At 45.2% G+C, this 13,300-nt stretch overlaps 1 protein-coding gene across 4 annotated transcripts in view; it reads left to right on the top strand.

Annotated features, from left to right (window-relative positions):
• Nucleotides 1-5,385: 5,385 nt before the first annotated feature.
• The window catches only part of EML6 (EMAP like 6), a 170,351-nt gene continuing 162,436 nt past the window's right edge, over nt 5,386-13,300 (top strand). For all 4 annotated transcript variants that reach the window (XR_013836564.1, XM_079968390.1, XM_079968387.1 and 1 more), the window contains exons 1-2: nt 5,386-5,509; nt 10,596-11,492. Coding sequence is in view for 3 of the 4 variants with exons in the window: in XM_079968390.1 (XP_079824516.1) it covers nt 11,296-11,492 (197 nt within the window). In the remaining variant the exon portion in view is untranslated. The remainder of the gene's footprint in view (nt 5,510-10,595; nt 11,493-13,300) is intronic.

The following is a 13,300-nucleotide window of genomic DNA, read 5'->3' as shown; positions in this document are numbered from 1 at the left end:
GCTACAGTCCCCAAGTATCTTTCAGGGAAACCTGCTGCTTTAAATCAAACTTCATTTAGCTGATTACAGGGCTGGTGTGAACTGTTTTATCTGCAGTAAAAAAGAAGAGAAAAGGCACTTTTACAAAATGCAGGGTTTTTAAAAAATATTTTAGTAGTTGCCCTTTCTCCATGTATTTATACTTGATTCATTGCACCTTAGACATGGTGCTAAGTAACTGGTAAGGTAAAGGTAAAGGTACCCCTGCCCGTAGGGGCCAGTCTTGACAGACTCTGGGGTTGTGCGCCCATCTCACTTAAGAGGCCAGGGGCCAGCGCTGTCCGGAGACACTTCCGGGTCATGTGGCCAGCATGACATCGCTGCTCTGGCGAGCCAGAGCCGCACACGGAAACGCCGTTTACCTTCCCGCTGGTAAGCGGTCCCTATTTATCTACTTGCACCCGGAGGTGCTTTCGAACTGCTAGGTTGGCAGGCGCTGGGACCGAGCAGCGGGAGCGCACCCCGCCGCAGGGATTCGAACCGCCGACCTTTCGATCGGCAAGTCCTAGGCGCTGAGGCTTTAACCCACAGCGCCACCTGCGTCCCTTAAGTAACTGGAGGGCAATACAAATATTAGCAGATTTGCATTTTCCCACCCTGCAAAATAACATGGGTGGGATTCACCTAATTAACCCCACCAGCAAAAGCCTGTGCAAGTGCTTCTCTTATTGGCTGAAATTGGCTCAGGCGTGTGTGTGTGTGGAAAACCACTAGCATAGACGAGGGGTGTGGGGTGGTTCCATCTGACAAACTGATATGCATGTGCAGAGATTGAACATTTATAATAGTCTTCACATACACCATGCGTAATGTTCAGATGTTGCCCATCAACCGTTAGCATCCAGGCTGCAGACAGAGCAAGGACACACTGGTCACGGTCTTTTCTACTGTTGTGAGATTTTTCCACTTAAATTATAATAATTATTTACACATTTGCATATTGCAATTGCAAGGCCATGCCTCTCCTAGGCCACACCCTTCACTCGTCTTACTCTATGCTCTTCCTGGGCGCTTTTGCTCCACTCAAATGTGTTCCTGAACTAGCTTAATACTGTTTATTTGCCAGGATGGAGGGTGGAAAATGCCTTGCTCTCTGGCACCTTTAGCTAAACCGTTTCTAGTGGGAAGTTTGTCAGCTTCCCCAAGCCTCAAAGATTTACTTCAACGTACATCAAAGAGTAATAATACCACTTTTCTTCACTCCGTAACCAACAGCCATTGGCCCAGTTTAAAAATAAAATAAATAGCATCACCTTTTGTATCCTGCATCTCTCTCTGTGTGTGCTACTTTGGCACATTACCAAAAGAGAGGAAGCCCTAATGAACAAAGCATTTATGCTCTGAAAGCTCTGTTGCTGTTTATAGAAAGCTCAGCCATAGCAACCAAGAACAGGAGTGTCCCAACAGATCTTAACTGCCATGAGAGCTGTATTGGTGGTGTTGGTGGGGAAATCGTTCCTAGGGCAATTAGTCTGACATCCTCCTGTTCTATTGAAATTCAACAGCTTAGCTACATAACGCAGAAGGGTTTTAATGTGAAATGTAACCCAAATCAGTATGATGGGGCTCTGACGCTCCCCTCACTTAGTCTCCTAGGAAATCAAAACACTGCTCTACACACTAATGTGTAAGCAGTTCAGAGGAATATTATCCCGAACAAATAAGAGTTATCAGATCATTTCAGCAAAACATTTCACACTGTACCTGTTTGAATAACAGAAGCTGCAATTCTATGCAGATTTCTTGGAAGTAAATCCATTTACCCTGGTGCCAATGCCCACCCCCAATGTATAATAAGATTGATTTTTAAATCAACATTGTTTGGAATTTCTACATGACTTGGAAGTGGTTTTTGAAACCACTGGGCACAGAAGCAAGAGAAATGCCTAATTTTAACAAGGTTATGTTCCTTACCAAATGTGCATCGATGAATAATCTAATCTATAAACTAATTAAAAAAAATCTCTGGGTTTCTTTGCAGGTTTGGTTGTGGGGAAATTTTTCATTAGAACTGCTTGGTGCAAGAACAGGAAACCAGTGTGATTATTAAGTAAGGACTGTAACCTGGGCTCCAGGGAAACAAATCATGCCTCTGTATCAAGAAAAATAAGGGGGGGGGGAGCATTGGAGGAACTGCAACAGTTGCCAGAGGGAAAAATAAGATAGAAGGAAGTTGGAGAAAATAAATGCCAGCCTTCCCAACCTGGTACTCTCCACATGTTTTGGACTATACACTGCCAGGCAGTCCTAACTGACATACAGGCTTCCTGTGACTCCTAGGAAATCCAACAGCCAACAAGGGCAGACCTGTTTAGCTTCAGGAGTAGATCAGTGCCAAGTGCCCCTAGAAGGGAGGGGGGATTTTTTTCCAAAAAATGCCCCCCCCATTCCCCATGGGAAATGTTATGTACTGAGTTGAATAGGATCCAAAATGCAGCAGTCTGATTGGTCCTAGAACAATAGGATCCAAAATGCAGCAGTCTGATTGGTCCTAGAACAATAGGATCCAAAATGCAGCAGTCTGATTGGTCCTAGAACAATGGGATCCAAAATGCAGCAGTCTGATTGGTCCTAGAACAATAGGATCCAAAATGCAGCAGTCTGATTGATCCTAAAACAATGCAGCAGTATGATTGGCCTGCAGGAGCCACCCAATCCAGCTCCAGATGGAAGTGAATCCACAACCTGATTGGCCTACAGGAGAATTCCGGAATTAGCCAATCACGTGCAGCCCATTGTGTAAATAATGTATATAAAGCAGATACTTTGGGGAAACTTTCATTCCTCCTCACCACTATGAGCTGAATAAAGAGCATGAAATCCACTCTCGACTCCGAGTATATTGCAGGAAAAGTATCAGAGGCTGCTGGTCAGCAGCAGGTGCATCCCAAGCCTACCTTGGGAAGGTGAAGCTGTGAGCTCAATGGGGTGGTAGTTCACACCCCATACATCTCCAGGGCACGTGGCAGCCTTTGCCAACCTGCTGCCCAGCAGGTGTTTTAGACTGCAACTCCCATCAGCCACATTTAGCAGAATCGTAATCAGATGTGTTCGAATCCCCGTGACAGGGTGAGCTCACGTTGCTCGGTCCCTGCTCCTGCCAAGCTAGCAGTTCGAAAGCACAAAGTGCAATTAGATAAATAGGTACCGTTCCGGCAGGAAGGTAACGGCGTTTCCATGCGCTGCTCAGGTTTGCCAGAAGCGGCTTAGTCATGCTGGCCACATGACCTGGAAGCTGTACACCGGCTCCCTCGGCCTGTAAAGCGAGATGAGCGCTGCAACCCCAGAGTCGGTCACGACTGGACCTAATGGTGAGGGTCCCTTTACCTTTAATCAGATTTGTAGCGCTGGGGTGTAGAGCTGATGGGAGGGGTAGTCCAGAACACCTGGAAGGTGGCAGGCTGGCAAAGGTTTCTCAAAATTGGACTCGCAGCTGTTGTTGGACTCCAACTCACATCATCCCTGACTACTGATCCTGCTAGCTGGGGATGATGGGAATTGTAGTCCAACAGCAGCAGAGGACCCAAGTTTGAGAAACACTGCCTTATGGTATGCAATGAAACTAAGCTCTCACCTCCTCCGCACAGGTTCGGGGACAAAAAAAGGCCCCATATGCAGTAATGTGTTGGAAATCTTGTTGCTAAACTGAACCAGAGCTTTAAAAATTACAAATTCATTGAAAGCTTTATACCAGCTACAAAATGTGCAAGGAGCTCACCATAAAATGTACATCTGAATCAACAGAATAAATTGCATACTGGCAAATGAAGGTTGCATAATGACCTTTGTTTGCAGTTCCCGTAAATAAATCAGAATGCTCAATGGAGAGGATCTCACTTCCATGAAAGTGGGCGTAGAATTGCAGCCCAAGCCCCACTAAATTTAGGGTAAAGCTGAATTATGAGTAAAGCTGCACGGGCAATCAGGCTAAATGGGGAAGTTTTCCGAGCCTAAAAATATGCCACACACGGACAAGGAACTGAAGTGGCACAAGGAGCGGGCAACCCCTGCACACATTTACTCAGAAGTAAAACCCACTGTGGTCAGCGGTGCTCAGACCACAATGCAGAATTCATCATCCCAAGCCGGAATCAAGATTGCTGGAAGAAATATCAACCACCTCAGATATGCAGATGACACAACTTTGATGGCAGAAAGTGAGGAGGGATTAAAGAACCTTTTAATGAGGGTGAAAGAGGAGAGCGCAAAATATGGTCTGAAGCTCAACATCAAAAAAAACGAAGATCATGGCCACTGGGCCCATCACCTCCTGGCAAATAGATGGCGAAGAAATGGAGGTAGTGAGAGATTTTACTTTCTTGGGCTCCATGATCACTGCAGATGGTGACAGCAGCCACGAAATTAAAAGACGCCTGCTTCTTGGGAGAAAAGCAGTGACAAACCTAGACAGCATCTTAAAAAGCAGAGACATCACCTTGCCAACAAAAGACTGTATAGTTAAAGCTATGGTTTTCCCAGTAGTGATGTATGGAAGTGAGAGCTGGACCATAAAGAAGGCTGATTGCCAAAGAATTGATGCTTTTGAATTATGGTGCTGGAGGAGACTTGAGAGTCCCATGGTCTGCAAGAAGATCAAACCTATCCATTCTGAAGGAAATCAGCCCTGAGTGCTCACTGGAAGGACAGATTGTGAAGCTGAGGCTCCAATACTTTGGCCACCTCATGAGAAGAGAAGGCTCCCTGGAAAAGACCCTGATGTTGGGAAAGATGGAGGGCACAAGGAGAAGGGGACGACAGAGGATGAGATGGTTGGACAGTGTTCTCGAAGCTACCAGCATGAGCTTGACCAAACTGGGGGAGGCAGTGGAAGACAGGAGTGCCTGGCGTGCTCTGGTCCATGGGGTCACGAAGAGTCGGACACGACTCTTTTATTCCTTGCGCGCGATCCCCTCTCCAAACAAGCCACCCCGGCTAGGAAACCGCCCCGAGGCACCTAGCGCACAGACGGGGAACGAGCGGAGCGCGGAGCAGCTCAGCCGGGCGAGGCGAGGCGCGGCCGCTTGCGCTCGGCACCCTGGGAGATGGAGTCCCCCCGCGCACTCTCCCCGCGGCGGCCGGCGGGGCTTGGAACTGCGCTTCCCGTGAGCCTCTTGGCCACAGGCGGCTTGGCTCGGCGGGCGGGCGGGCGCGTGGGAATCCGCGGGGTTTCCAAGGGGATGCGCCAGATGCTGCTGCTGGTGGTGAGGCGATGGTGACGCAGCTGCGCTTTCCCTCCCTTTCCCGCCGAATGATGAGGCGGTTTCTGGCCGGGGCTGCCTAGGAGGCGAGCGGAGGGCCGGGCGGGGACGAGGCGGCGTGACGCGCGGGAGGGGGGGGAGCTGAGGTGGCCGAGGAAGAGGAGGAGGAGGAGGAGGGCGACGAAGGTCCATTCGCCTTGTCGTGCGGTCTCCTGCTCTCCTCCTCTTCTCCTGGGCTCCAGTCTCATAGGCGTCCCTTCTGCTCTTGACAGGTGACAGTCAAAATCACTGTCTTGGGACGGGGGGGGGGGGGGAGTCGTGTGGGTAGCCCGGCTCTCCGGCCGAGATGATTATTAGTGATAAGAATCCTGGATTCCCTCTCTTTTTTCCCCCAAGTAGTTTTTTTATTATTTTCTTTAGATATTCTTTTTCTTATTTATTCTTATTATTAGTGATAAGAATCCTGGATTCTCTCTCTTTTCCCCCCCAAGTAATTTTTTTATTATTTTCTTTAGATATTCTTTTTCTTATTTATTCTTATTATTAGTGATAAGAATCCTGGATTCCCTCTCTTTTTTCCCCCAAGTAATTTTTTTATTATTTTCTTTAGATATTCTTTTTCTTATTTATTCTTATTATTAGTGATAAGAATCCTGGATTCTCTCTCTTTTCCCCCCCAAGTAATTTTTTTATTATTTTCTTTAGATATTCTTTTTCTTATTTATTCTTATTATTAGTGATAAGAATCCTGGATTCCCTCTCTTTTTTCCCCCAAGTAATTTTTTTATTATTTTCTTTAGATATTCTTTTTCTTATTTATTCTTATTATTAGTGATAAGAATCCTGGATTCTCTCTCTTTTCCCCCCCAAGTAATTTTTTTATTATTTTCTTTAGATATTCTTTTTCTTATTTATTCTTATTATTAGTGATAGGAATCCTGGATTCTCTCTCTTTTCCCCCCCAAGTAATTTTTTTATTATTTTCTTTAGATATTCTTTTTCTTATTTATTCTTATTATTAGTGATAAGAATCCTGGATTCCCTCTCTTTTTTCCCCCAAGTAATTTTTTTATTATTTTCTTTAGATATTCTTTTTCTTATTTATTCTTATTATTAGTGATAGGAATCCTGGATTCTCTCTCTTTTCCCCCCCAAGTAATTTTTTTATTATTTTCTTTAGATATTCTTTTTCTTATTTATTCTTATTATTAGTGATAGGAATCCTGGATTCTCTCTCTTTTCCCCCCAAGTAATTTTTTTATTATTTTCTTTAGATATTCCTTTTCTAACAATCCTTACTATTACCATATGTTCCCTTTGACTCTGCCGAGTCTTGACTTCCCTCCCTCCCTGCAATTGGTATATTAATCACATCTTATCACGTACATTATTCTAAGAATCCTGGATTCTCAGCTTTCCTTAAACGAAGTTTCTGGCGTTTGTAGACCTGCGAGAGGAGGCAAAATGTGCAGACGCTCCCCTCTGCATAGCTGTCAACATTTCCCTTTTTAAAAAAGGGAAATCCCCTTATTCCAAATAGGGTTCCTCGCAAGAAAAGGGAAACGTTGACAGCTATGTTATGAGGAGACAGCCCCAAGCGTTTTGCTTTGCCCTCTTCCCCCCTAGGAAAATGGCCGTTATTAATAATACTAATAATTACCGTTGCGCTGTTAAAGGGCATGGCGTTTGGCAGAGAGGAAGCAGGAAGGAGGCATTGCTTAAAGCACCTCTCCAGGAAAGGCAGCCTTGTTTGAGGCACTGTCTCTGCTTCGAATCATAGCATTGTAGAGCTGGAAGGGACCACGAGGGTCATCTAGACCAACCCCCCCCCCAATGTAGGAATTTTTTGCCCAACTCTGGGTTCAGATTGAGGTTGAATCCTGACAAGACAGAAGTACTGTTTTTGGGGGACAGGAGGCGGGCAGGTGTGGAGGATTCCCTGGTCCTGAATGGGGTAACTGTGCCCCTGAAGGACCAGGTGCGCAGCCTGGGAGTCATTTTAGACTCACAGCTGTCCATGGAGGCACAGGTCAAATCTGTGTCCAGGGCAGCTGTTTACCAGCTCCATCTGGTACGTAGGCTGAGACCCTATCTGCCTGCGGACTGTCTCACCAGAGTGGTGCATGCTCTGGTTATCTCCCGCTTGAACTACTGCAATGCACTCTACGTGGGGCTACCTTTGAAGGTGACTCGGAAACTACAACTAATCCAGAATGCGGCAGCTAGACTGGTGACTGGGAGCGGCCGCCGAGACCATATAACACTGGTCTTGAAAGACCTACATTGGCTCCCAGTATGTTTCCGAGCACAATTCAAAGTGTTGGTGCTGACCTTTAAAGCCCTAAACGGCCTCGGTCCAGTATACCTGAAGGAGCGTCTCCACCCCCATCATTCTGCCCGGACGCTGAGGTCCAGCGCCGAGGGCCTTCTGGCGGTTCCCTCATTGCGAGAAGCAAAGCTACAGGGAACCAGGCAGAGGGCCTTCTCGGTAGTGGCGCCCACCCTGTGGAACGCCCTTCCAGCAGATGTCAAAGCGATAAACAACTACCCGACATTCAGAAGACATCTTAAGGCAGCCCTGTTCAGGGAAGTTTTTAACGTGTGATTTTACTGTATTTTTGGTTTTTATGGAAGCCGCCCAGAGTGGCTGGGAAGGCCCAGCCAGATGGGCGGGATATAAATAATAAATTATTATTATTATTATTATTATTATTATTATTATTATTATTCAAACCCACGACCCTGAAATGCTCTACCAATTGAGCACTAAGTCCTTACTGAGTTCAGTGGGGCATTTTTCCAGATAAGAGTGTACAGGATTGAAACCTCCTTTTTGGTGGGGGGAGAGGGGACATGGTCGCAGTTTATAGAATTGCGCCTTGAAGGGAATAGAAGTCCGTCTCCCACCCAAGGTCTGTTTCTTAATACTGGGAAGTAGGGTCTTCCAAGGACACTGGCTGATTAGGTGTTCTGGATATTTTGTTTGCTTGATTATGGGTTAGGTGTCGATTTGGTCTTGCTTAGGGTGGACCCAGTGAAATAAATTGGGGCTTACCTATTTGCTCAGTTACAGGCAATGGCAGCCTACTGGTGAGAGGAGAGAGAAAAAGCTTAACTCTGCACATACTACCCTGAGATCCTGAGGGAGGATAGAAATTTTGTTTCTGGGTCTATTTTAAATACCGTTGCTTAACCAGTAGAACTTGTGAAGCAGTAAAATACTAAGCATTGCTACATAGTTGATGTTTTCATAGAGTAAAAATCAGCAGAAAATGTAGAGGAGAAAGGAATAGTTCTGTTGAGCATGGCTAGAGTGCACCATTGAGTAATCAGAGGTAGATCTTTCATCTGTTTTTGATGTTTTTGATCCTTTGGTCATGCTTGCTGAGAAGTATCTCACATCGTTCACAGATTGCCCTTACAACCCCATGTGGAAGACTTGGCCAGAGTTCTGTAGTTGTAATTCTCTATTTTGTCAATGAAACTTAAAATAATAATAATAATCCTGAAAATAAGTGTGGAAGGAAGGGAAGCAAATAGAATCTTGCAGTCAAACAGTAAGCCCTGCCTGATATGTCACCCTCGGCGTATGGGCTGCTTTTACAGAGTAAGATAAGGTAGGTCCAGAATACATTTTGATTGTCAAGGTGACTGCTCGGTAGACTCTGATATAATTGCAGCAGGGGGAAATCTGAGCACATACAAATTGTGTTTGTTTTTGCACAGCTGCCACTTCATTCCGTGTGGTTTGTAAGCTCTCTCTCACACAGGGAAAGTAGTCTTTGTAATATTTTGCCCTTACTGCTTAAAATCCAGCTCCTCAGCTACATGCTGCTTTTATTTAACCTATAGCCACCATGCCTTTAATTGGGCTTATCTCTGTGGCCTCAGTTGTGCCGTAGGTTTCATCAACTTGTTCTAAACTACCTGTAGAAGAAACGGTTCTCAAAAGTGGGAAAGTTGTGGACCTTTTCTCTCTCGGATTCCCTTGCTTTCCTTGTTTACTAGGTTCTTTTCACAGGAAAGGTCTCAAACCACCTGCATGGCAACCTTGCAATTAATGAAATTACCGGTTGCTCCACCTTGACAGGGAACTGTGAGCAGAAGGATCTTGCATGGAAGAAATAGTGTCTCGCCCTGGGTGTGATAGTGGCTGGCTGCAAGGATAGAGTCTTTGGATTATTAAATGAGGGTGATATCCAACTTAAGTCATTCTCAGAGGACATGGTAAAAATAACGACCTGTTGGGGTGATATCTAGTGTTGGTCATACTTAGAATATACCTGAATATCTGACTAAGTTTGGATGTCACCTTCAAGGTCCCATTCAGTGTTAAGAAGTGGAGCTGAGCTGAATGGGGATGATGGTCTTTTTGCAGTGGAATCCCAAGGGCACAGCAGACAAGGGAGACGACAACAAGGAAAAACTTGAGATAACTCGTTCAGTTCCTGTTGCTGCTTTGCTGGAAATAATAATAATAATAATAATAATAATAATAATAATAATAATTTATTATTTATACCCTGCCCATCTGGCTTGGTTTCCCCAGCCACTCTGGGCGGCTTCCAACAGAACACAAAAATACAATAGTCTGTTAAACATTAAAAGCTTCCCTACAGAGGGCTGCCTTCAGATGTCTTCTGAAAGGGTGGGATAACCCCTTCTAAGTTAACCGCATAGCTGAGTAAAGCTGCGAATTCTTAGCAACTGATGGCAACTCTCTGCCTCCATCCTAGTTGTATCTCAGACTTCAAGGTACCCGTGCCTCCTGCTCCCTGCACAAATTGGGGGGAAACTGCTTTGAGCAGTTGTGCTGTGGCTGTGTGGTATCATTTATGTAACTAGCTAGTGGGAACACTTCCCCGTCCCCTCCCCCCCTCCTGATTTGCATAATGTTTGTCACTGCTTCCTGGTGTCACATTAATTCACCTCCATTGGGCAGTGCTTGTGTGTGCCATGTGTGCATACTCTGAAAACACCCCCCTCGCATTTAGTAGTAGAGACAAGTTTGTTATCATGAGAAACCACAAGACTGGCATACATGTTTCCCCCCTGCCCACTGGAAATATTCTTGTTATGAGAAAGAGTGAGAAGGGCGGAATGCATTATTTTGATTTACAAAATGTACCCTAGGGAATTCTTATTTGATAAATAAGGACCATTTCATTGCTCTCCTATATGCAAAAAAATGGTTTCATCAGTATCTACATGCTTCCCTTTAGTTCTGGAGTGGGGGGGGACAGGTGGAACTGACACATTTTTTAAAAAAAAATGATACTGTAGAGTGATTAAATTGATCAACTTGTATGGATGGCTTGCTTTGATTAAGGTTTCTTTCCTTCCTCCCCCCTCCCCCAGAAATTTCCTGTCTTTGCACTAATTTGCAAATGCATTAAGATGACAAGCCAGAGAAAACCACTTTGTCGCACGTTCAGAGCCATCACACAGTGAATTAAAGCTCATTGCTTGCATTTGAAAAGAACGGGCGGATTCCTGCGCCAGCTGCACCTTTTTTCCACACCGTTAAAAAACTATTTTAAAAAAAATGCAGTGACTTTCCCCTTGCAAGAAGATGCGTTGGGCAGAAGGAGCATAGCACACCACCGGCGTCCTGCGCCTGGGCGATTGTGACACCCGGAACAGGCTCCTTTGGGTGGAATCGGCATGCAATAGTTCCATACAGCGTTGATTTGCATCTGTGTAGGTGCCCCCCTCCTCCCAAGTTGCCTGGGTTGCAAAACAGGGAGAAAGCAGCAGCTGCTCATCTTTGGCAGTAGAAGATTATGGTGGCAGCTCGGCACTAGCAAAAGCAGCAGCAGCGGCGGCGGCGGTGGCTGAAGCAGCAGCAGAGCACGACTTTGCCCGGATGCATTTTCCCTTGAAAACCATCAGCATTGCAAAGTGCAGCCCCCAGACTTGGCAGCCAAGCAGGAATTGGAAGCGTTCGTAAAAGGAAAGGAACCGGGAACTGGCAAGGAACAGCAGGGGTGGGGGGCAGCACCACCAGCTTTTTCCCGTGTGTGTTTCTAGGGAGGGTGGGGGGGGTCCATCTCTTATCATGGCGGATCGGACAGCTCCTAGATGCCAGCTGCGTCTGGAGTGGGTATATGGGTATAGGGGTCACCAGTGCCGCAACAACCTGTACTACACGGCAGGCAAGGAAGTGGTTTACTTCGTGGCCGGAGTCGGGGTGGTTTATAACACCAGAGAGCATAGCCAGAAATTTTTCCTGGGGCACAACGATGACATTATCAGGTAAGGAGCGGTGGGCTGGCAGGCTGGGGGGGGGGGAGGGCAGGGAGGAGAGGAGGGGAGAAGGTTTGGCAAAGCAGCCCACAACTTCTCACTTTTTTTTTTAACATGCCTCTTGCAATTTAGGAAAGCAAATGTATCCAAAGATGTGTATGTAAATTGCTGTGTTCACCTGGATCTCATCTGCTCTGTGTTTTTCCTCTTGTGTGGCATAGGATCTTGGTGGAGGTTAAGTTTAATTGCACCCCGAATCGGGAAGGTCATTCAATGTTCCTGGAAAACTAGACTTTATTTCTCATTGGTCCAATTATTATTATTATTATTTTGGTTTTTGAAAACTAATGCCTGTACAGTGATAACAGGTATAGATGATGCTGTTCCCTCAGTAACATCTGGACACTGATACATAAATCTGTAATACATCTTTTCTCCCTCCAGTCGGTTTTGTTCCTGAACCCAATATTTCACCACTTGGGTAGAGCTTATGTCCTCTTCTTGCTTCCATCTAAGACTTGCTCCAGCTTGTTTAGGATTGTGGGGTCAGTTGTTGTTTTTTTGAGGGGGCTGGAGACTCACGGTGCCTCCTGTAGATGTCTACTCGGAAGTATGCCCCATTCAGTTCAGTGGTGCTTATTCCCAGGAAAATTGACATTGGATTGAAGCCTCAGTGCGGCCACAGAATGTCAGAAGGATAATCTACTTGTTTGCTTTTGAGAGTTGTCTGTGTATACAAGGGAGCTTTCAAGTTTATATCATGAAACAGGCATATCTGTGCTGCTGCTGCTATATTGTCATTTATTTCAAAACACAGTTTTACAAGTAATACAGGGAAGCAGCTGGGATTCTCCTAATCCCATTCTACTATTCTCTCTCTCGGCGCTTCCCAAGTGTATAAAGACTTGGATTTTATATCTGGGTCGTCCAAATTTCATTCAAATTTTCCTGTGCATTCAGAAACTTTGTATTAAAGGACAGCATGTTTTCCTGTTAGTAGAATCTGACTAGTTTGGAATCTGATTTACAGTTCTGGATTCTCCTTGATATTCACCAGTGGGGCTGCCTTCTTTATGTATGCAAGTTCCCATCTACCAAATGTGGCTCCTATTTTCATTTTGTTTCTGGTTTATCATTGTGCCTCTAATTATTTGGATTAGACTGACATATCTGCAGCTCTTCCATGTAAGCATGTTAATTTGCAGAATGTTTCTTGTAGCATGACAATAACATGCATAGTTTATGCAGTATCATTTTACCTGCTTTAGATTTTTCACCAAGCTTCAAATTCTGGATTTTTCCAGAAAAAAAAAGTGGTATTTCCCACTTACTCCCTTGGAAGATCATAGCTGTTGTGAAAATAAATCCCTCAGATCCGTACAGCTCAATGTTCATTCCACATAACCCACTCTCAAGGATATTTACTTGGAAGTAAGCCTCACTGAAATCCATAAGACTTGCTTTCAGTTAAGGCCTGGTTTGTGAGAGTGAGGGTCAAGCTCACAGACTGGCCTGGTTGGACACAACAACAAATAATGGTATATATTCTCTGCTCTGGTTAAACTTTGAGAAAATCAGAAGGTTTTGGTTCTGATTTCAATTAGCCATGGTTTGCTGTTGCATCTGAACCCTACAAGCTGATTTGCTCAGCTAACCACAGTTTATCATAATGCTTGATTGTGGTTAGTTTAAAAGGAAAGTGGAAGCTTTTGAACACAGGAGGGAGAGAGGGGACTGAGGTGTACATGAGCCTCAGCTCACTCTGGATTGTTCCCATAATAAGAACGTAATAATAGCTTGCTAGATCAGGCCAGTGG

The sequence above is a fragment of the Podarcis cretensis genome, assembly GCF_951804945.1.
Source record: "Podarcis cretensis genome assembly, chromosome: 3".
Classification (NCBI taxonomy): domain Eukaryota; kingdom Metazoa; phylum Chordata; class Lepidosauria; order Squamata; family Lacertidae; genus Podarcis; species Podarcis cretensis.
This window is presented reverse-complemented; position numbering and strand designations above follow the sequence as displayed.